The 23,810-nt window shown below is 34.4% G+C and overlaps 2 protein-coding genes across 2 annotated transcripts; one reads left to right on the top strand and one right to left on the bottom strand.

The window, feature by feature from the left end:
- Positions 1-4,193: 4,193 nt before the first annotated feature.
- LOC101217959 (elongation factor Tu, mitochondrial) lies at positions 4,194-9,252 on the bottom strand. The gene is made up of 12 exons (XM_004136017.3): positions 8,966-9,252; positions 8,717-8,792; positions 8,461-8,553; positions 8,267-8,341; positions 7,876-7,980; positions 7,673-7,763; positions 7,371-7,576; positions 6,754-6,837; positions 6,473-6,538; positions 6,069-6,131; positions 5,354-5,594; positions 4,194-4,691 (listed from the first exon to the last, which is right to left on the bottom strand). Exons 1-12 carry the CDS (start codon positions 9,145-9,147, stop codon positions 4,621-4,623), a joined length of 1,353 nt encoding a protein of 450 aa, XP_004136065.1. The 5' UTR covers positions 9,148-9,252; the 3' UTR covers positions 4,194-4,620.
- A 1,563-nt stretch (positions 9,253-10,815) lies between these two features.
- On the top strand, positions 10,816-21,214 carry LOC101218196 (E3 ubiquitin-protein ligase SP1). The gene is made up of 11 exons (XM_004136018.3): positions 10,816-11,273; positions 11,439-11,491; positions 13,763-13,884; positions 13,959-14,054; positions 14,186-14,323; positions 14,408-14,473; positions 18,801-18,913; positions 19,029-19,139; positions 19,426-19,469; positions 19,548-19,656; positions 20,475-21,214. The coding sequence occupies exons 1-11, from the start codon at positions 11,200-11,202 to the stop codon at positions 20,575-20,577; spliced, it is 1,029 nt and encodes a 342-aa protein (XP_004136066.1). The 5' UTR covers positions 10,816-11,199; the 3' UTR covers positions 20,578-21,214.
- The last annotated feature ends 2,596 nt before the right edge of the window (positions 21,215-23,810 follow it).

The following is a 23,810-nucleotide window of genomic DNA, read 5'->3' as shown; positions in this document are numbered from 1 at the left end:
TGCTTACCATACTTGAGGTAGAGACGGAGGATTTATGGTGAGAAATTTATTTCACCCAATTATAAAATTGATTTTAAATTAAGAAATTTATTTGAGACATTTTTAAAATTAGCAAAACTTTTATAGAATATAACTCGTAATTATTTGATTAAATTCACTATTTTTGACCATTATCTAATTTATTATTGTTATTATTATTTTTTAATATCTTACTTTTGATAGAATAAAACATATACACCGATATTGAGATTTGTCAAAATCACTTTTGTCATGTTTAAAATCGGTACGAAACATCGTTTAAAATTAATTTAATACTTATTTTTTTACTTTTAAATCAAATTTTATATTATTAGAAATGGCTTTAAACAATTAAAACAATTTTTTATTAGTGATTTTAAAAATGATCTTAATCCTTTTATAAGAATTACTCTCAACTATGTCAATATTGGTCTTAGCAATTGAACTACAAAACATGTTTAACATCACATAACCTCTCAAAACAAACCAAAGTAATATCTAATAAATAATTGAAATAAAGTTCAAATGTAACAAATAATTAAATAATTTCTCTAATAGACTCTTATGAGTCATAAACTAATAATTTAATTTCAACACAATCAAAACATTTTTCGAAAAACCCTAATAATAAATAAGAATATATTTTGCTTAAACAATAATACATCCTTCAGTATTCTCGTCGTTGAATACGTAGTGGTTCGGCGTATTCCCCACCGGTGGCTGTTGCTCTTGCAAATAGTAAGGTACGGGTTCCGGCCACCGATAATAGCTATGCGGCGGCGGTGGGTGTGACGGTGACGACCATGGCTCCGACATTCCAGGCCAAAAACCATGACTTCCACGAAAACCCATATGATCTCCATATTGCGGTGGCGGTGGGGGTCGCAATGAGGGCATCGGCGGTCGCATAAGCATTCGGTTGTGGAGTGGCAGAGCCACTGGCGGATTTACGGATGCCGCCTCGTTTATGTGAACCTTGTCCGGCCAGCTACGGTGGTCGGAAAAATTGCCGGCGTCGGAATTTCCATCACTTTTGCAACAGTGATTGTTTGAATTAATAGAATGGCTGTGATGAATAGGATGACCCGAAGCATTGTCACTACTGGTGGCCGCCGGCGCCGGTGCGGGTGCCGACGTCATATTCTCCTTGGTCGGAAATTGTGGGTTTTGGGCTATCGGTGACGGTGCAGCTGTGTTCTGCATGGCCGGAAATTGAGCTTTTTTGCCGGCTTTTGTAATTGTTTTAAGAAAGATAAATGGATCGAAGTTTTTTTCTCCACTGATTTTTACCAATCCTGTTTCTATATTCATCTCTACCGAAGTAACTCCTTCATTGGAAGCCATTACAACACCCAAAACCAAGTTCTTACAATATTCAATCCATGAAATATATGTACATATATTATAAATTATTGAAAAACTATTTTTCATGACAGTTTTTCTGAAAATAAAATGATTGAATATTTTAACTTCAATCCATATATCTAATTGAGGAAAAATAAAATACCTTTAATTTTGAAAAGCTTCTTCCTTATTTTCTTGGGACATGCATCGCAGCAATGAAGATTATTGACTTCAACAACATAAATCTATATACCCAAAAAAGAAGAACATTCATATGTTGATGAAAAAAAAAAAAAATCAAGAACATAATAAGAAGAATGAAGATTTGGTAATTAGGGTTTCTCTTCTTCTAATAATTGCTGATTTATATATGGAGATTAATTTTCCATATAACAATATTTTCAAACTCACTCTAATATATACTACACATTATATTTTTTAATAGGAAAAAAAAGTGGAAATTGGAAATTTCCATTTGTGATTTATGAAGTTACACACGTAAGATTTAATTGGATACTTTCATTACTCTAATTTAATTTTCTTTAGTTTTTTTTTTTATATATAACAAATCCCTCCCTGATTTATTTTTCTTTTAAGAAAAAACTCAAAGAAATTCTCCCCAAATTTGAACTTTTGCTCACTCATATGATAAGGTAAACATAAGGTTACGTCTCAAGTAATGTAGGTTTGAAAACAATTAGTTAAGTAAGGCCACTTAGTTAGAAGATATTATTCAAAGTGTTTGACCACTTAGCCATCAAGGTTCATATGATCATAAAGGTAAACATAAATTAACACACATTCCCAATACTTAAAAACTATTTTTGTAAGCATTATTAAAATTTGAGTATGTTATCCCCTTGAATAATCTTTAAATTAAAAAATAACATATATATACATATCTATCTGTATATATATATATAACATCTTTTGTTTTGAAGGGAACAAAAATGTAAAGATAACAACCACGAAGTTGGAACATATATATATATATATAAAGAATCTAAAAGAAGAAGAATTGAAAAAGTGCTTACTGGAAAAGAGCTTTGTTGATTGTTCGCCATTGGAAGTGATTAATAGCTCCAAATACCCCCTTTTGCTCAATGAAAATGAAAACATATATGTAAATCGAGCAAAAACAGCACATATATATATAGATATAGATATAGATATATTTATGGAAAGTTGTATATGCGATTATTTTGAGGTCGAAGAACAATCGATATGATTTGATTTTGTATGTTTATATATATGCTTTCTTTGTTTAATGAGAAGAGGGTGAATCCTTCAATGGAAATAAATATATAAAAGAGGAAATAAATATAATTGAAGGGAAAAAATAATAGAGATTAAGAAATAAGCTGAATAAGTAGGATACTAAAATAACAAACGTGTTGTTTATTTAGGGAGGGATTGATATATCTTTTGTTATAGCTTGAAATTTTGTCATTTATCTCCATCGAGTTGGTGGTGGACTTGCCGGTGAAATTTTAAAGTGAATTTAACATCAAAACAATACACACAAGTCAAGCACAGTTTGATGTTGTAATAAAACAATCGAAGAGGTAGAGACAGAGAGGGTTGGTATTTTAGTTCCGTGCAAAATCACTGAAAAGAAAACTTCATTAACTAAAAAGTTAAAAAGCAATTGTTAACGAGAAGAAGTCTATTCTGTATGTCGCGCGAGCGGGTGTGCATCCATATGTGCAAGATCCATGCACACATCCACAAATTGAAATCAAAGACTTAAATCAAGTCACATGTTTTTATAATCAAGTTAGTTATTTTGATATAATTAATTATTATTTATTTAAGTTGGAGTTCAATTGAGTTAAAAAAATGAGTTTAATTTAGTTCAAATACTAAATAAGACTTAAAATCCACAAGTATTCTTTTAGGAGTCAAACTACCTAACTCCAATCACCTCAAAAAATTGAAGTTCTTTTGAAAATATAAACCTTCTTCCACTCAAACTCTAGGGAATATGTTGACATCCAATCAACATAAACACAAGTTTCAACTCCGCAAAACAAATTTATTTTAAAAGAAACAAGATTTTCTGAAAATTTTGTGTTAACTATGTATCAACAATGTTCAACAATGTTCTGCAATTAAATCAAGCATCACTAAAATAAACCTAAGTGTAATAATCGGTTAGTGACTAATGTTTCTAACTGATAAACATGGTTTAACTTCAACAATAATTTTTAACTTTGAATCTGCCACCCCTATCCAAGAAATTGTATATTAACAAAATTCTCAAAGAGTTGTTCGAAAGTCTTTTGGAAACTAACTATATGCTTTTATTTCTAAATATTTGAAGTACGGCATTTTCTTGAAACAATATTAAGCATAACTTCTTCTCGATATTAATTAAGATTATGTGTTAGCTTATTTTAAATATATTACATATAAAAATACTAATTTCGTGCTTAACAAATAGAGTCTTTTTTTAATAGTAATAATATTACTTTTAGGACAATTCCCAAATAGTTCACACCAAAATGAAAATAACTCACCGCTCCACTTATTGTCCAAAAAAAGATTTAATGACACAAGACTTCCCGCTCTCACTTTCCCTATTCTCCTTCCTCATTGCATAGGATCAAAATCCCACCAACCAAAACCATTGTTGCTAGAAATCCTGCTACCTGTAGCGAAAACCCTCCATAGTAGCCAAACAAAGCGTTGTAAGAGTGAACGAAGAAGACAAGGGACGACGTTCTTTGCCTAAATCTAGAAACTAGAAAATCTCCTCATGAATCAGAGGGCCTTAACCTAAATATAGTTCGACCAGTTAATGTACTAACAAACAAGTGTTCACAAAAGAATGATAGAATTCCCAAAGAACTATATTTAAAAAAAAAAAGTGAAACATGTAACCGTTTGAATACATCTTCTAACAAAGAAAAAGATGTTAACTTGAACGTGCACTGATTATGCCATCCCCATTTATGTACTCTAAAATTATTGGTGATCAACTTGAAAGCAGAAAGAGATGAGGACCAAGATCATCTTGAACGGCTTGGGCTCTAAACAACAACAACAAATGGAACTTCCTTATAATTTTTGCAGATTACAAAACATTTCTAACAATCTCTCAAAGTGCCTAAAACAAGTTAAACTCATCAACACCGACTCTGTAAAATAATGTCGAATAGCATCATTTTGTCAAGGATCTTTCAAAAAATTGTTTGGCCACACCTTTGCAATGGGTATTGAAAGAGCTTTCAAGGACAATGATATGTAGTACCTCCCTCAGCTAATAACTTTGGAAACTACTCCAGCACCAACTGTTCTACCACCCTCCCTCAGGGCAAATCTTTGTCCTGTAAATAATACAACATGGGATTTTAGAGGGTATTGTTGGATAACAAAACAACATAACACCGTGACCCATGGATGTGACCCAATAGCATCAGATTCAGATTCAGATATGGTTGGTTACATGTAAAAAATCAAGCCTGTAAATAATTTGAAACCTAGGCAGGCTAATTAGCACACCTTTCTTAACCCCCCGCAACATTTGATAAAATGAAAAGAACTAAGTAAAGTTTTAAATATTTTTTCTAAAAGAAGAAGAAGAAGAAGACTCTGTTTAGTTCAATAGAAAACGCTATCAACATCAAAATCTATGGGAAGTCTGAGAATAGAAAATTTTATTCTCCAAATAAATTGCAAGGTTAAATGGTTGGATTAGAGTCTTTCTGATTATTTTCATTCTTCAAGACTTTCTTCTATTACATGTTCTTTAAATCCATGTGTAAATAGTCTTTTTTTTTCTTTCTAATGGTACTATTTTCTTGTTTCCAACCCTTCGTGATATTCCTTTTCAGTGGCAACACTATCTTCAAGTTATTTTTCAAATAGTAATATTTTGTTGTTTTCAATCTCTAGTGAGATAATATCATATATTGATGTAAAAGAGAAACAGAGAGAAGAAATTATTAGCTTAGTCTTTATATTCCCAGAGAGTTAAATTGTGACGCACCTTTTTCAAGGGGAACGGGTAAAATCAACTCAAAACCTGCAGTCACATTGTCACCAGGCATGACCATCTTAACATTTTCAGGTAATTCAACCCTCCCAGTGATATCTGCAGTTCTCATGTAAAATTGAGGCTTATAGTTGGACATAAAAGCAGTATGTCGACCACCTTCCTCTTTTGTAAGAACATATATTTCTGCCTCAAATTTCTTGTAAGTTTTTAGACTTCCAGGCTTTGCAATGACCTACATATAAAGAAAGAAAGAAAAGTTGCAAACATCCATACTCAGGTACAGGATAGTCACCTTCGAAATGTTTTTCTGCGGAAGTACAGAAGTTAAAGGAAAGGAGAATAGAATGATTTTCAATGTTGTGCATAGAGACGTAGATTACTTTTTTAATCTAGTTAGCTTGGAGTAGAGGCTTTCCTAATGTTTTTATTTGTCAAACCACTGTTTCTATTCAAATAAGTTTGTAGTACACAGCATTATTTTCTCATTTTGACTTACCAAACCAGCTGATATTATACAAATATCTACAAAATAAGAATGTTTGGATGCCTAATGATAAAAGCATGAGCATGAGAGTGTGTTACTGGCAGAATGGAAAAACCTTCAACTTCATTGTCATAATGTTCTCGATATTGATATTTTTCAAGTGAAGGAATCCATATTTGACGAAAATTTTCATTTCAGCATGAGCGAAGCCAATCTACATACCTGTCCACGTTGAATCTCTTCTCTTTTTAGACCACGGAGAAGGAGACCCACATTATCACCAGCCTAATAAAACCACACAAACTTAACATTAGACAAATATTGTTAAGAGATTAACTCATCTGGCCAGTCCAAAAGGAGGCTCTTTCATATTTTAGTTCCATTTCTAAAATCAAATTTCATTTCAGACATTAAAAACACACGCACACAAATAGGTCCTAGCTAATTTAGAATAAAAACCCATAAAAGTTATTCACATTTAGGTGGCTTCTAATTTTCTGGCTTATATTGTCTTTGACTTTGCAGTTTACTTCTTTTATTGTCCTACTTAAAAAGAAAAAATATGGAATGTACAAAAAAACAACAATCTTTTATTTTCGTCAGAAAAGAAAACAGTGGTCAATTACTTGTCCTTGATCCAAAATTTTCTTGAACATCTCAACACCAGTTACAGTAGTTTTCAAAGGAGGTCCCTGCAAAATACATCACGAAGAAATATTATTGAAACAATCTTTAATTTTCAGAAACAAGGAGCATAATGACAACACACAATACCCAGCCCCATGAATGTAATCATTCAGAGCTAGTTGTGTATGTTAAATAGTGGCTCAAATGAGCCACAAGGTGCAAGTGCACATGCCCGCACACACAACGTAGTTAGAAATTGAACACCGTAACATCATTTTACCTGAGATAACCCTAGAACTTCAACTTCTTCACCAACTTTAATAGTTCCCTGCTCAACACGGCCAGTAGCAACAGTTCCACGACCCTTCAAAACAAAGAGAAAGTATAAAGTACACTTAAATAATAGCTCCCCATAAGTACTTTACCAGCAAAGCATCAGCATCATATTGAAATTCAGAAGTAAAGTGACACATACTCAATGTATAAGTATTCCACATTGTGACTTGGTAAAGCAAACTAGACAATCTTTCAGATAAAATGAAGGACGACATAGTAAAAAATAATTAAATAATAACAATAATAATAATTACAACTGTAGGTACACATGTTACAGTCTTCACCCAAAAGAAATGTTAAGTACTCACTGGCTGTAAATCAAACTTGATGATATACAGCCTAAGTCTAACGAGCAAACTCTAAATTTATTTTCTTGAAGTCTATAAGATCATGTTCATAGGAAAATAGTTACAGGAAAGAAGTATAAGAGGATGGCAATTCCTCTTACTAAGAGAAAATAAATTTCACAGAAAGTTGACCATCCAAAATAAATTGAGGCAAGAGAACGAACCATTTCCTACAAATCTATCATCAACAAAATCCAGTGCAAAATTTCCACACCTGAATAGAGAAAACATCTTCAATTGGCATCAGGAAAGGTTTGTCAAGCTGCCGAACAGGGTCAGGAATGTATTCATCAACAGCATCCATTAACTTTAGAATAGCCTGTTTACCAATTTCTTCATTTGTACCCTGTAATGCAGACAAAGCAGAACCTCTAATGATGGGAATGTCATCGCCAGGGAACTTGTAGAAGCTGAGAAGTTCTGCCAAAAATATAAACCAAGATTGAAAACATTCCCAATTATTTATCATCCTATAAACAGTAGCTAGACCAAAATACAACTGCACAATCATCATACCACGGAGTTCCATTTCCACAAGGTCCAACAGTTCAAGATCATCAACAGCGTCAACTTTATTCAAAAAGCACACGAGTGATGGAACACCAACCTGATTGATGCAATTAAAGAAATTTATAGTGCATCAATATTACATCTTAGCACACATAAATGACGCTAAACTCTGCAAAAAATTCATATGCTCCAAATGAACAAATGTACACCTGCCGTGCAAGTAGAATATGCTCTTTCGTCTGAGGCATGGCCCCATCAGGACCAGAAACAACAAGAATACCGCCATCCATTTGAGCAGCTCCAGTAATCATGTTCTGCACCAATTACCATCATCCTTCACTCTCAGACAATCAGAAAAAGAAGAAGTAAAAAAGAAAAAAAAAAAACCCAATTGATGTAATTGGCTTGCTGTTGGATGTAAAAACTGACATTGTATATCTATAACGCCGTGATAGAAGTTAGAAAACCTTTTCTTCTCAATAAAAGAAATGTAACAATATGTACACCGTCCGCCAATAAATGGCATTTAGCATGCAATGGACCTGACTTGATAAATTACTGTACTCCACTAATATATAAAAGTATCGATCCAAAGCTTACTTTAACATAATCTGCATGTCCTGGGCAATCTACATGAGCATAATGTCTCTTAGCAGTCTCATATTCTACGTGAGCCTGCAAAATTAAAAGGTATCATTAACCCAAGTCAGGTGATGGTTAGGGGGGAGGAATACATAAACCATAGAGGAAATGGAGAAGTAAGCGGCCAACAAAAAGAAAATTTGAAATCCAACCGTTGCAATAGTAATTCCTCTCTTTCTCTCTTCTGGGGCTTTATCAATTTCATCAAATGCTATAGCCTTAGCTTTCCCTTCCTCGGCCAATACCTAAAGGAATTTGACATCTCCAGTATTAGATAACACAACCTTACCATGTAATTTGCAAGTAGCAAAACATAGATCCTTCTACAAGTCGTAGTTTTCATTGGAAATGCCAATTAAACGTGTGTAAACACTTAGGTCAATCAACAAAAAGCATCTGTCGTCCAACCTTCGTAATAGCTGCAGTCAGTGTAGTCTTTCCATGGTCAACATGCCCAATTGTCCCAACGTTCACGTGAGGCTTTCTGTCCAGCAGGAAAGTAAAGCGAGATAAATGAACAAAAAATAGTAATGATCAACAATATATATATATATATAACAAGTAAGAACAAAATCATCAACTAAATACAAATCCTCCCCACTAATACCGCGATCTGTCGCTCGCATTAATAAGGAGGAAAAAATAGAAATTACTTACGTGCGAGTGAAAGTAGCCATGGATCTCCACGAAGGAGTGGAACTAGATGCTCCATCGTTTCTGGAAAGCAATTCAGAGATGGAAGAAGGAGAAGAAACGGATCCTCTGCAACACCACGATAATGGAGCTGAGTGAGCAAGGAGACGCTTAGAAATGGAGTTTCGGAGTGCAACCGAGGCCATCGGAACTCAAATCGCTCGCCGTCGCCGGAAGCAGCCCTAGAAGAAAGTGGACAGTGGAAGAAATGAGAGCAAAGCTTCTTGGTTGGGTTTGGCGGAATTCTTTCGGGGTTTTAGGAAGAGATTGTTCTGCGAGCTGACTGAGGGTTTTAGAGTTTTTGGGCCTTAACTTTCTATGTCTGGACGGCCCATTCCAATTTTGAGGCCCAAATGGATCCAAATAAGCGCAATCCATTTCTTTTATACCATTTCGAGAAACAGACTTTATCATCGATAGAATTTGACAAGTCTCGTTATATTTATAATTTTTTAAAAATGTTGTTATATACTTAATTATTTTAAATTTAATTACTAAATTTGTAACTATCCTTTATATAATTATGAGAACAATTATAGCCTTTAATTTAAATAATTAAAAATGGTATAAATTATCTAAAATTTTAAAATGGAACTTACACCAATTATAAAATATAATGATTATATAAGTTTTATATTTCAATCTTTATCTTTATGGATTCGTTTTTTAAAGATTAAAAGTTTAAGATTATAACGAAAAGTATTTGTAACTTTTTTATCTTTTTTTTACATTTACGAATTGGATGAGCGTTGTTTGCATTATCTTTTGTTAATTTAAATAATGCTTTTAAATGTAATAAAAAGCCAACTCTAGCAAGTTTGTAGTGAATTTGAGTGACTATCTAAATGCAATTAGAAAACCGTCATATGGGAAGTTCGTGGAGATCAATATACTGTCAATTGAAAAATCATTGTATTTACTTTTCGTCCCCTCCTCTATTGCATGGTATAATTTGTCGAACATCACATAAACACAAGGAAAACCAACATGTTAACATGAACTTAATTTAATTGATAGTGGATTGTTATGATAACTACAAGATTTGTGGTTGAAATCATTTACCCAGATTGAGTACTAAAAAACAATTGTTATTTAATTATAATAACGAAAGGAACAAAAAAAAAAAAACTTAAAGAACTGCCAATTTGATGCATAAATCCAAACTTGAGTCTCAAAACTTTCCATTTTACACCGTTTCATAGTGTCCAAATAAATATAGTTACAATCTACAATATCGAATTTTTGTTGACACATTGACATTTATATATTTCAATTAGTTCAAAATTACACGAGGGGTGAAACACCATTTCTACCATGTCATAAAAATTCTACAAACACAAAAGAACAACGAGTAGATGTCATTCATGTGAAATATAACATAAACAATAAATAGTTGAAACCCATAAAAAGTATTATTCTTTATTTTTTTCATGCATTTTTCAAATTTCACATGTTTATTTTACAAAAAGTGTTATTGGAACATAGTGAACTTCGAAATATTTTTTTAAACTTAGTATGTTTAATATATAGTGTCCGATAGCTCTATATAAAATTTTTGGATCCATCTGGCAAACAATTTTTGGGTTGAAGTTGGAGTTGTTGACGATTACTTTCCTACAAATATTACCATCTCCAACTATTATCAACAGTGGTATTTCACCTAAATGCTAATATTTCTTACATCCTTATCAACTTCCGCACTTACTTTCCTAAAAATATTACCATCTCGAATTATTTATTTATTTTTGTTGCTAACCAAAGGATCTTCAAATAGTTTGGATGATATCAATTGGCGTTGGCTCCGAACTACCGCTTAAAAATTACACCCAAGTCTACTTTGATCGGATGGTCTCATTAATCGTCACCGTCCACACGTTTTGCTGCAGCAATATCAATGGAGTCCGTAAGGTAAAAAAAACCCCGATTGACACCCCAGTTGCCGCACCAAACAGCAACAAGCTCAATCGAATAATATTTTACTCCGTTCTCTTCACTCCATCACTTCCTTCTCCCCCTTTTTCATCTCAATCCTTCCCATTTCTTCCAATTTTCCTCACCAGATTTCATTCATTCTACAACCCAACCAAGAATTCCAACTCCCAACTACCCAATTGCCATTTCAGTCTATTGTTTTTTACGTATTATGTAGAGTACAGGCTTCGGAATCTGAAATTGGAACCTGCTATTGCTTGTTGAGAATGCTTCCGTGGGGAGGTATTAGCTGCTGTTTGAGTGCAGCTGCTCTTTATCTTCTTGGAAGGAGTAGTGGCCGGTATGCTTTTTACTTTTTTCAACTTTAATTTGGGCTCTATGCGTTTGCATATTGGAAAGATTACTCATTTGTAAGTTAGAGACACTCATCCGAGTCTCACGGGCTTCTTAATTTTGGCATATAGTCATCACATTTTTTTGTTGCTGTTATTTTATGGTGTTATAGGGATGCGGAGTTACTGAAATCTGTCACGCGGGTCAATCAGTTGAAGGAATTGGGTATGTGATTCTCTATTATAGGATCGATTCAATTATGATTTGGTTTGATTTCTATTTCCCAAAATTTTAGTTTGAGAGAGATCAATTCTATGGTGTAAGATACTATTAAGTTCAGGGTCCGCCATGCGGTTGTTATTTCAAAATGATGCCCTAGTCTCTCATTTTAGTCCCTGTACGACTATCTTTTAGATTTTTCCGTCGTTTCTTCATTTTTGTTCATGTTTTGTTGACGATATTCATGTTGGAATCATGTTTCCTAAGAGTGGCAGGGACCTTTTTCAGTCATTAAAAATATTAGGACTTAATGATTTAACGATTCAAGGTACTCATCACGAGCATTTGATAAAGGCTAGAAGGTCGTTCTGTTTGTTGTGTAGACAATAACTAAACTAGACCAACTACTGCTTCATAGTGCTATTTTCATCTGTTTTGGTTGTTTAGCCTTTATGGAAGTCATTTTTCTCTTGGGTTGTGGCTTTGGAAAGTAACTTTGCATGAAAGGGTAAATTCTTTGTTCGGTTGGTGGATAATAGTAACGAAAACTCCTTGCATCTTGTTCTTGGGGAGACTTGGGTCATTGTGTTTTTCATATTGGCATGTTTTGGTATAGAAGCCATTGAGGATCTGGATTCATGTTTTGGAGGGTTTTCTTTCTCTAATAATTTTTTTGAATCTCTAACTAACATGAACTAGAGACCCTTTTTCAATATTCTTACTTTTGAAAACTTTGATTGGTGAATTTGTGTTTAGGTTTGGTGAAGGGATTTGCTTGTGGAGCCTGAACCCTTCGGAGGGCTTCTTTTGTAAATCATTTTTGTCTTTCGTTGAACCATACTCCCATTAATGAGTTGGTTTTTCTACTCTCTAGAGGATCGAGATTTTGAGGGAAGTTAAGTTCCTTACCTGACAAGTCTTAAATGGTCGTCCTTACACTTTGGATTGGCTTGCAAGAAAGATGTTTCCATTGGTTGGGCCTGTCTTCTTGTATTCTCTGTCGAAAGGCAGGGGAAGATTTGGATCACATCCATCTATCCTGAGTTGGATAGGAAGAGGAGACAAGAGCTCGATTAGTTGCAATGCTATCTCTCCCATAATGACTGAAATACTGTTTGTTTGTCATGGAGACATGAGTTTAGAATATCCATTAGGAATCTTTTTTTCTTGATATTTGGCTTTTTGTTGGCTTGACATAGGGATTGTCATGCTATGATCTAGGAGTTCTTCCTCCATCTACCTTTTCATGATAGAGATCAGTTCTTGTGGCTTGGTGGGATGTGTAAAAATTTGTGGGTTTTGAGCTGACATGCTAACAAAGTGTTTTGACAGTTGGGAGGGATCTCGGTGAGGTTTGGTTCCTCGACGATATCATGTTTCTTTTTGGGGCTATTTGAGGAGATAAAATGTAATTAGGATTACTGGAAATCAGAGAGGTGTTGGGAATTGGAATGCTTGAAAAATCAAGAGCATAACAAATGTGGGACCGTGAAGCATGAAAACATGGAAAAGAGGATTGGATTGAAAAACGTGGTTACAAAATAAGTTTGGTATTATAAATTGGGCCAAAACACTCCATCACAACTTGGGTTTTTTTATTACCATTACATCACAAACCCATTACATTACAGGCACCCAAATGCCTCCTTTGAGTTTCTGTTTCAAACTAAATTTGTAACTGTGCCTTAGACTCTAGTTTGTCTAGCTGGATGCCTTTTATTTAATCTAAACAACCCCATAACAATTTTATTCTATTGTTTTTTACATTCCCCTTCGTGTTTCTGTTGGGTATATCATCAGCAACGGTGAGTTGTGTCTGAATGGTGAGGGTTTGAGATGTTTAGCGATAACCTCAAAGGCCTTGGTCAATCCTCAAGTTGAGAACATAACAAGTCAAGACTCTTGTTGCATCTCAGAGTTGGCCTTGGATGGTGAAGCCTGTTAAGGATTAGTGGCGTGAGGTATGACAATTAGCACAATAGAAGGCCTCCCCCTTGATACACCAATCATTTAAAGGAAAAAAGGGAAGTCAACCACAGACAGTTAATTTGGTAGTCTTTTGTATTCTCAGGCTAAATGTGCATATTACAGAAGTTGTTCACTTGAGATCATTGATTGTAAGCACTTGAGATCAATAAAATCTAGGTTTCAGCGCAGATGCAGGTTCCGAGCACATTTAATATTAATATTATATACTCATCTATTGTCTTGCTGTTAAAGGTATTTGTCATTATCTACTTGTGTTATTTATTTTAGAAACACCTCTTTCCATTTCAGCTCAATTGCTTGAGGCAGAACATTTGTTACCTTTGGTCGTTGCAATTTCTGGAAGAGTTAGCTCTGATACACCAATAAATTGTGAATTTAGTGGTTTAAGGGGTGTAATTGTGGAGGAAACGGTAATGGATGTTATTTTCCTTGCTAGAGTACATTCAACATGATATTTAACTTAAGTGTGCTTGTTTTTATTTAGGCAGAACAACATTTTCTAAAGCACAACGATGCAGGATCATGGATTCAGGATTCTGCACTGATGCTCTCCATGAGCAAAGAAGTTCCTTGGTATCTGGTTAGAGATATACTAATTCTTTTAGTCCATTTTCGTATAGGTCAACCTGTGTACAGAGTTGATAGATTGAGTTGAACCTTCGTGTATGATGATCAGTGTGATCCATAAAGTTGCCATCTTCTTTTTATCAGGATGATGGGACTGGTCGTGCGTTTGTGCTGGGAGCTCGAAATGCCACAAATTTTATATTACCAGTAGTGAGTGAGGTATTTGAAGAATCTGGCAGATCCCTTATGCGTGGCACTTTAGATTATCTCCAAGGTCTTAAGGTTTGTCTTGTTAAAAAATGTTGCATTTAGTATAATGTGCTTGCAGTGGTCTTATTGAACTGATTTTGTAATTTCTCTTTCAAGATGCTTGGAGTTAAGCGAATTGAGCGTGTTCTACCTACCGGTACTTCCTTGACTGTTGTTGGTGAGGTATGCCATTATCATTTTCATATGTGTAAAAGCTATAATCAAGAACTAGCTGAAGCTGACAATTTTATATTTGGGAGTACAATGTTGATTCATATTATCTTGATGCTTCAATTACGTATCATATTTATCAGTCCAAGACTTACCACCTTCACCTGTGCTCCTAGTTTCTCCATGAAAAGTCTAGTCTACCATGTGGAGAACTAACTGAATGTTATTTGACATCAACTTTAGTAATGGAGTCTAATAGAGAGAGAACACACATTCACATGCCCACACACGCTGCAAAGTAACTAGAGGGAATTGTAAATGGATGATATTGCATTCTGTTCAAACTAGTATAATGAGACCTTATGGTTTTAGTTTTGGCGAGTGAGGGAAAGAAAGGCAAATCAGTGCAAGCCTGCATTGTAATTCTGATGTTGTTTGGTTCACACCTACTCTATAAGAGTTGGGGGCCTTGGGCCAGAAAGCTATGCTGCCTTCCCATTGCCCAATTTGCAGATAGCACGTTCATCCATCCTGTTTTGGAAAAAAGAAATAGCATTCCGAGGTTCTTTGCCAGTGGGCAGGAAGTGTTTATCAACTTTGGTCTTCAGTTTGGAAGAACCATAGTTCCACTATTTATCGTATCCACAATGCAGAATTTTCTATCCGAAACCTCCAAACCCACTTGGCTAGTAGCCCAGGAGTGCATCATCTTCTTCTCCAACCCCCAGACTGATAGGATTTATAACTTGGTCACCAGTAGACAAAGATGTATGCAATCCATCTTCCTTCCCTTTGGTAGAAGCCTGTAAAATTTTTCAATGATTTGTGCCACTTTGCTTGATATTTTGAGGAGGGTTAAACAATAAGTTTGGAGATTATGCAAAGTGGCTTTTATAAGAGTTAGCCTACTCCCTTTGAGATATATGAGCTGGACCAAGTCTCGAGTCTTCTTTCAATATTTTCAAACATAGGAAGCCAAAAGGATGTTAGAATTTGGAGTCCCAACCCTGTGTATGGCTATTTCCTGCAAATATTTCTTTCAAACCTTGGTGGATCTTTCCCATTATAGTGAGTCAGTCTTTTCAACTCTCTGGAGGATTAAGATTTCTAGAAAGGTGAGATTCTTTTCTTGGCAGGTGATTCACAGTCGCAACAATAGGTTTGACAAACTCGCTAGGATCATACCCTCGTTAGTTGGCCTTTTTTTCTGTACTCTATGCTGTAAAGCAGCGGAGGATTAGGACCATTTCCTTTGGAGATGTGACTATTTAGTGATTACTTTGCTCAGATGACTGGTAGGGAAACTGCTCGCCCCAGAGTAGTTGGTAACTTGATTGAAGAATACCTCCCCAATCCGCTCATTAGGGAGAAAGGCAAATTTCTTTGGAGTGCTACCGTTTGTGTGATCTTGTGGGCTTTATGGGGAGAATGGAATAACAAGATTCTTAGAGGTGTAGAGAGGGACCCTAAGGATCTTTGGTCTCTCGTTCACTATCATGTTTCACTTTGGGTTTCATTATCAAAAGCGTTTTGTAATTATTCTTTGGGTCTTATTAACCTTAGCTGGGATCCTTTTTTGTAACGTGATTTTCTCAAGGCTTGCATATTGTCGACCATGCAGTTTTTTCTTTTCCTTTTAATGAAATTGTTTATTTTATCCAAAAAAAAAAAAGAAAAAGAAAAAACATAAGAAGCCAAAAGGAAAATTCCCTTGTCTTGTCATTTAGAGCAAGTCCTAGGGGAGTTTGGCCACAATCCAACCTTGCATCTATTGAATCAGCTCCCTTCTGTACTGCACTTTGTTCAAGGTCAATACCCAGAATTTCTGATTCGTGGTTGTTGATGGAAAGTCCAGAGCATGTCTCAAAGATCTTGATGGTGTTGAATAGGTTTTTTATAGATTCCTCATTGAAAATGGAGTAGAGAACGATATCATCTACGAATTGTTGGTGGCTAATAGAAAAGGTGTCTTGCCCCACCTTGAAGCCTTTAATTTTCCTCTCTAGATTGGCTCTAGACACAAGTGCACCAAATGGATCACCTTATCCTATACCTCTAGTTGCTTGAACGAATGAAGTCTACTATTGATAATAACTGAATTGTTCGTTGCCTAGATACACTCTATGTCCACTTCCTCCAATGGATCCCGAAGTCTTTTGCCCCAAGAACTTTATCAAGAAAAGACCAACCAGCATTATTAAAGGCTTTTTTGGTGTCAAACCTGACAATGATGCCTCTATTTTTCTTCCTCTTCCATTTGTCAGTAAGCTCATTGGTGATAAAAGAAACATCAAGAATTTGTCTACCCTTCGCAAAAGGCCAATTGGTTTTAAAAAATTATTGATCGGAGGACCCTCTTCAGCTGCTTGCAAAGAACTTTAGCAAGGATTTCATATAAACCAGTGGTGAGGCTTATTAGCTTATAATCTCCAACACTTTGTGCATCAGTCTTTTGATTGAAAAGCAAACTTTTCTTTGGAAGAGGGAAGAGGATGGCTCATTGATTTACCCATTCAAAGCAATTTATGCGAGGGGCTAGCGTCTTGATTGTGGTTGTCATTGCGAACTCATTCCATCTTTGGAGGATTTGGAATATGCACCTTGTCAGTTGGGATAAAGTTATCTCTCTTCTCTTTTTTGGTGGGCTGAGGTTTACTACTCCAAAGCTGAGGAATAAGGATCTCCTCTCCAAATGGATCTGGAGATACATTATGGAAATACATGCTTTGTGCAGAAGGGTCATTGCTGCCAAATTTGGCTCCTCCATATGTGATACGAAAACTGACTCCTGTTCTCTATCCATTTCCAAAGGCCCATGCAAGGCCATTTTTATCCTTCAACCACTGGTAGATCAACATGTTGTGGTGACTCTTGGTAATGGACATTCGGACGCTTGATTCCTGGGTGAGCTCCTATTCTTTAAACACGACTTACCTCAATTTATTTGCTCACTCCCTTGCCAAGGAGGCAACGATTTTTAATCTTTAGCAGGTGACGTAGAGGTGTTGGGGCCTTACGGTTTGTGGGAATCTCAAATTTGTGAGTAGGTTCTTATTCTAACAAAGCCTCAACAAACTGATGACAAATGGTATTAATTATCAAACTGGATCTACTCTACAAAATCTTTGATTTCCCTCAAGCACAACATTATCAACATCATTAACAACTCAACCTAAGAGCTTAAGTTTGTAGATGAATGCAAATTTAATTATATATCACTAACATTCCTCACACTTGTGGGCTTGAAGCCCAACAAGTGGAAAACAATTATAATTGGGGAGGAAACAACAATGCAGGTGCTTGGACATAGGACCTTCTTGGACCACCTACTGTATTACCATCTTAAATCACTAACTCAACGCAAAAGCTTAAGCTTGTGGGTGAAGACAGATTTAATTATATATCACTAACATCAACAATGTTTTTGTTGTTCCTTCCAAAGCCCAATACCCAAAAAAGACTAATTTTTTTTTGTGGGAGCTACCACACAAGGGTGTTCTTACAAGTTACACATGACTAGCTGTACCATCGATTACCATCTTTGGCAATCTCCCCCAGCTGGTGCACACTTACGAAGGAAATGAGACACAAAAGGAACCTATTCATCTCTTGCCCATTCTCTTAACACATTTTGGAACCACATTCTCTACACTAAATTGGTCTGTGGTTTTTCCACTGAATATCACTAGCTTCCTATCTCTTATGATCAAGGGTCATCCATTTAAAGGTAGAAAGAGCCTCCTTTGGATGCAACTCAACTGAGCCTTTTTGTGGTCTGTTTGGATTGAATGAAATAGCTATAGCCTATATCTTCAATGACAAGTTCAACACTTCTACCTTTTTGTAGAGAGCATGTTATCTTCATTGCTATCTCTTGGTGTAAATTGTCTAAATTATTCCATTCTTGTAGTTTCGATTCTCTTTTGACCAACTGGAGATTTCTTTTGTTTCCTTTGGTTTGAGGCTTCTCTCCTCCACTCTTTTGTAATTTCATACATCAATGAAATGGTTTACTTAGTTAAAAAATAGTTACCTTAGATAGTTCAATGCTCTTTCCTTGTATTTTATATTTACCATCAGATTGGACTTTTGAATAATAAGAAAAATTAATTCTCCAAAATCTTTGGTTCCTCTTCTCTCAATAGGAAGAATGTTGAACGTGACTTTGATGAATGTTGATTAAGAATACGGGGTTTCCCAAGTGCAGTGATAAACTTAGTTTAGTGGGGTAGAGAGGGGTTTCTCTGGAGTCTGCTTAGATTATTTTAAATGCATGAGTACCGTGGTTATCTTCTGAATTGCTTATGATTCTTGTGTTTGATCTTGAATTTGTAATCAGGCAGCCAAAGATGACATTGGTACAATCAGAATTCAACGTCCACACAAGGGACCATTTTATGTCTCCCCAAAAACCATTGATCAACTCATAAGCAATCTTGGGAAGTGGGCCAGGTTGGTCATGTCCTCTTATCTTTATAGATATTTTAATCTCTTTGTTTTCCCATAATGTATGTATATGCTGGGCATTTCTTTCTCTATGCTTTGTTATGACACGGCTACTTACCAGGTGGTACAAGTATGCTTCCATGGGCTTGAGTATATTTGGTTTGTATCTGGTTACAAAGCATGTCATTCTTTATCTCATGGAGAGAAGGCGTCGCTGGGAATTGCAGAAAAGGTGTGCTTAGTTTATTTACTTACTAAGATTTGTTTCATTTGATCTTTTTATCTGTGATATTTGAATGTAGAATGGAAACAGAGGTGATGTATAGTAATATCCAGAAAGCACTTGTAGTTTGTATAATTTTTATCATTTTAAGAGAGGACCAAGGACCAACTTTATGCTTATACCATTCAACCTTATGGATTATCTCTCCTGTCTCTTTCTTCCCCATGTTTTTATTAATAATTATTATTATTTTCATTTTTCTATGAGCTAGCTGAGAAATATTATGACTGTACAGGGTCCTCGCTGCAGCTGCCAAAAGATCAAGCCAAGAAAATGAAGGTAGAATCCCAAGTTTTTGATAGGCAGCCTCTAGAAGTAAATATACACATGGATGAGACTAAAATTATATTGCTTCAGGGGAAATTGAAAAGGCCAGCAATGGAACAGATGGTACAAAGAGAGACCGGTCAATGCCAGATCTTTGTGTAATATGTCTCGAGAGAGACTACAATGCTGTTTTTGTCCCGTAAGAACTTTTTCTCTCCATTCCCCTAAAACACACACATTACATGCTTAGAGATGTAGATGGAGTGAAATTATCTAAATACTCTTTACTAGTTCCAACAACTATCGGAAACACTGCCTCAATATTTTGAGAAGCGAGTGAATTTTGAAGATATCTTAGAAAAAATTGGTCTCCTTTTGGTGGGAGGTGGTAATTGGAATTTGGAAATGGAATCAGAATATATCCCAATGTGTAATACGCCGGGTTTTGATGTTTTTAGTGCGAGAGTGGAAGTCCACTCTTAATTGCACTAGAATTATACACCTCGTTTTCTTTATTGGGGCCACTGTTGTATGAAAGCATGACTAAGCACACTTGTGTCTCTTTCCCATGAATGTCACCAAACCATCAACTTCTAGTTTTACCTTTACCATGTTGCAAGCCCATTTTTTTAAACTATGCTTACTTTTCTGAAAAGTTCTCTTAATTTTTTAATCGGCCGTCCTCTTGGCTTATGTTTCCGCTCCTGGCTCTTCTTTCTTTGATATTTTGTGGAAACATGATCATGAGTCCTTTCTTCCCTTCTTTTGTTCGTTGTAATTCGTTCTATAAATGATAATTTTTTAAGTACTCAATTATCCTTTAATGTATAATGGAATCTACTCGATACCTCTATTTTCTTATTATAGAATGCATTTAGTTTTCTTTTCCTAATGGTGTATATCTACTGAACCTGTACAGCATATCAGACTTGAAGGAACTTATACGCCTTTGTTCTACCTTATCTGTCCTAAATAAAATTTAATTAAAAAAAAACTGGCTACTGGCTGTGATTGCAGGTGCGGCCATATGTGCTGTTGTGTAGCATGTTGTTCACATTTAACAAACTGTCCACTCTGTCGTCGACGAATTGAGCTGGTAGTTAAGACCTTCCGCCATTGAGTGCAGCTTTGAGGACTCATTTTCATTAACCTTCATGAACAATTCTGTATGTTTGGAGCTGAACTAAAAAATCTGAAAAGCTATCATATCGTTATCTTCACGAAGGCATTTGTCACATGGTGCAAGAATCTCACTAGCCAATTATATTTGCAACCGAAAAGAAGTTGAAAGCTTCCTTCAGAAGGTAATTAAACATAATTGCTCTGTACTAACTTCCTTCGTAAAATTGTAAATGGAACCGGCCGTCTATATGTATATTAGTATACTATTCCCATATGGATCCATTAGGAGTAACAAAAAAAAAGAACTCATTCGGCTTTCCTACCACCTATTTCATTTTGGTCCCTAAACTTCTAATTCTTCTATTTTAATCTCTCTACTTTAAATTTCAGCTTTGATCTTGAAAAAGTGCCTAAAAGACTATTTTAGATATTAAAATAGATAGATAGAAACTTTAGGGGCAAAATAGAATATTTAGCCAGAGCTTAGAAAATATAAATTAGAGTGGAAGTTATCTTTTTTATTTGGTTTTCTTATGTTATTGTGGCTTTCATAGTTAGAATTGTACACTTTTCAAAGTTAAAAAATGCATGCTGATTCATTTCATCAGCATGAACAAATAAACTTTGTTTTCCATTGATGTGTTGTATATCTGTAATCAAACCTATAGTCTCTATCACAATACTCAGGATTTTCATTTATAAAAATGTTGTTGAATTATTGAATCATTGTAGAGGTGTACAAAGAAGACAGAAGGGATGTCTTTTCCTGGTTTTCATTTTCCATTTTCTTAGTTCCTCTTTTAGTCAATATTTGTCACCTAGCACATAATGATGGCCATCCACTTCATGTTTTTTTAAAAAAAATATAAAAACATTTTAAATATTGAAGTTGAATCTTCGATGAAGTGGAATTATATATTATTTTTCTATCAATTGTTTATTATTGTTTACATGATTTTACACAGAGTATGATGCAACATGAAATCATTAGAGATAATGTCAAAAGTGTTTATTATTGCATAATGTTAGGTACATTTCTTTAGGCTTCATTGGTTGGTTGGTGGCATCTAAGGCCCATCAAATTAGATGTGAGATAGACACAGGCAGATCAATAAGGATTTGTTCCTTTTTTATCTCTTCCACTTTTCATTCCCTTTCTAGAACAGGTTTATTGAGGGACAAAGGGGTTGAACAATAGGGTGTAGGACTCACCTTCAAATTATGGAACAACTTTAGGTTGTTCAGAGTCGGGTTTTATCGTGATTTTGTTTATATTTTAATGTTAGTTAAAACGAATTACTTTGGGTGTCTTACAATTGGTTTTATTGCAATTTTGCTTTCATTATTCGGTTTTGTGTTTAATAAACCTTAACAAGAGATATAATATTTTTCTGTTTGTTTTTTTAGGGTTTATTTATAATTTATTATATATGTACCTATCTTTTAAAAATGGAAAAATGAAATTAAATAGTTAACAATTCTTAGGTTTTTTTTTTTAAATTTATTTATCTAATTCAATATCGGCAGGATAGGAGACTGAACATTTGACTTCATTATTGTAAAATATCGACTATCACTTAGTCGAGCTTACTTTGACTATCAATTTTAAGTCCTTCTTTGTTACTTTAAAAGTAGGGTAACGTAGAAATAATGGAAATGGAGGAGTGTTAAATTTGCACAAATTATTATTATAAGACAAAAAGTGTCCTCACTGATATTACAATAGTAGCTTTTAAGTACAAAGCTAGTCTTTTGAATGAGATGAGATATTTCAAAATATGCAACTAGTAGAGGGGAAAAAAAGTGCTTTATGACATGACTTTACTTTTCCATTAGATTAACATTCCAAAATCATTAAAAAGAACTTTCTTGAACCCTGTATAGAACGTTCTAACATCTTTATATAAGCACATTAATTTTGTTGTCCTGCTTCTTTCTGTAAGTCGTATGTTTGAATCTTCACCCTCTTATTTCTTCTATAATATGATTTAAAAACTAAAAGAAAACAATACATATTAGCTACAGGGAAGAAACATAGAGTATTCGAGAGAGATGTTTTAAGAAAGGATATAAGAAAAAGAAGAGAAATCAAATACCGATTGAAATTGAAACCAAATATGGTTAAACTTCCCTTTCAAGCAACTTCTACACCATCATGCAAAGGAATACAAATCTTTGTACTTTTTTTTTGTTTTGTTTTGTTATTATTATTTTTTCATTTCATGTTCAACGGTGTGGATGAATTCACATGACTTGTTTCAATAGTTTGTAGCATAAAGTGGTATATAACGCTTCCACTCACTTTGGATGGCTCAAAATAATTTATCTCTTTCAACCTTTCTTTCTTAGATGCTTTTCCTACCCTCCAATACTCACTAGCTCACATAAAGTTTGTAAAAAGCACTTTGAGAGAAAGAGAGAGAAAGAACAATATGTACTTTTTAAAATTTTGAAATTTTCTTTTTTAAAAAAGATCCATTCTTGGTGTATTGTTTTTGCCAAGATTCCTAGTTAGGTTTTTGAGGGAATAGATACAAAGAAGTATGGTTTTGTTTTGGGCCAAGGTTCAATTTTTTTCATCAATGTGACAAAAAACTTCCCACTTGTATACTCAAATGATTCATGTTTTGAGAGTAGTTTTTTCTTCTTTCAAATAAATTGTTTCTTGAAGTTCACATTGTTTTTCTTTTGTAATTGCTATCTATATTTTGTCTATCTAATAAGAATGGGCATTGTGATGGTGATTTGTCACTTTCACCTTGTTTCTTTGATCTTCATATGTATGTTTAAGGATATCATTGCCTTCCCCTTTGCCTTTGCTTTTAATTTAATAGATAATGTAAATCAAATCATTTATAAAAATGATTGAGTTAAATTAACAGTTATATTATGCTTTCATTCTCTAAATATATAAATAAGTTATATTCATACTTACACTGGCGATTAATAGTTAGATGATATATTTTTTAATATAGATTTCGAAGATATCCATTAAATTTTGATATCGATACTGAATTCTCTAGTTTTTGAATATATCATTCGTCGACAGATAATTTAGAGTAGTGGAAAGAAAATGTTTTTTTTAATAGTATCTATCTCTGATAGATATTGAAAACAACTTATTATTATTTTTTATAAATTGTAAATTATTATATTTTAATTTTGTTAGCACTTTAAAATATTTCCACTAAAGGAGACATATAACTGCCACTAAGTCATGCCCCTTTTATC

This window comes from Cucumis sativus, chromosome 7 (assembly GCF_000004075.3).
Source record: "Cucumis sativus cultivar 9930 chromosome 7, Cucumber_9930_V3, whole genome shotgun sequence".
NCBI lineage: Eukaryota > Viridiplantae > Streptophyta > Magnoliopsida > Cucurbitales > Cucurbitaceae > Cucumis > Cucumis sativus.
Note: the sequence above shows the minus strand (reverse complement) of the source record. Positions and strands in the feature narration are given on the sequence as shown.

Excerpts from the sequence above, each read along its gene's own strand:
- LOC101217959 (XM_004136017.3), bottom strand. The coding sequence starts at position 9,147 with ATGGCCTCGGTTGCACTCCGAAACTCCATTTCTAAGCGTCTCCTTGCT. Across the intron at positions 7,981-8,266 it reads GACATGCAGATTATGTTAAA|AACATGATTACTGGAGCTGC; the intron begins GTAAGCTTTGGA and ends TAATTGGTGCAG. Across the intron at positions 6,132-6,472 it reads AAATTTTGGATCAAGGACAA|GCTGGTGATAATGTGGGTCT; the intron begins GTAATTGACCAC and ends TGGTTTTATTAG.
- LOC101218196 (XM_004136018.3), top strand. The coding sequence starts at position 11,200 with ATGCTTCCGTGGGGAGGTATTAGCTGCTGTTTGAGTGCAGCTGCTCTT. Across the intron at positions 14,474-18,800 it reads CCTTGACTGTTGTTGGTGAG|GCAGCCAAAGATGACATTGG; the intron begins GTATGCCATTAT and ends ATTTGTAATCAG. Across the intron at positions 18,914-19,028 it reads AATCTTGGGAAGTGGGCCAG|GTGGTACAAGTATGCTTCCA; the intron begins GTTGGTCATGTC and ends GCTACTTACCAG.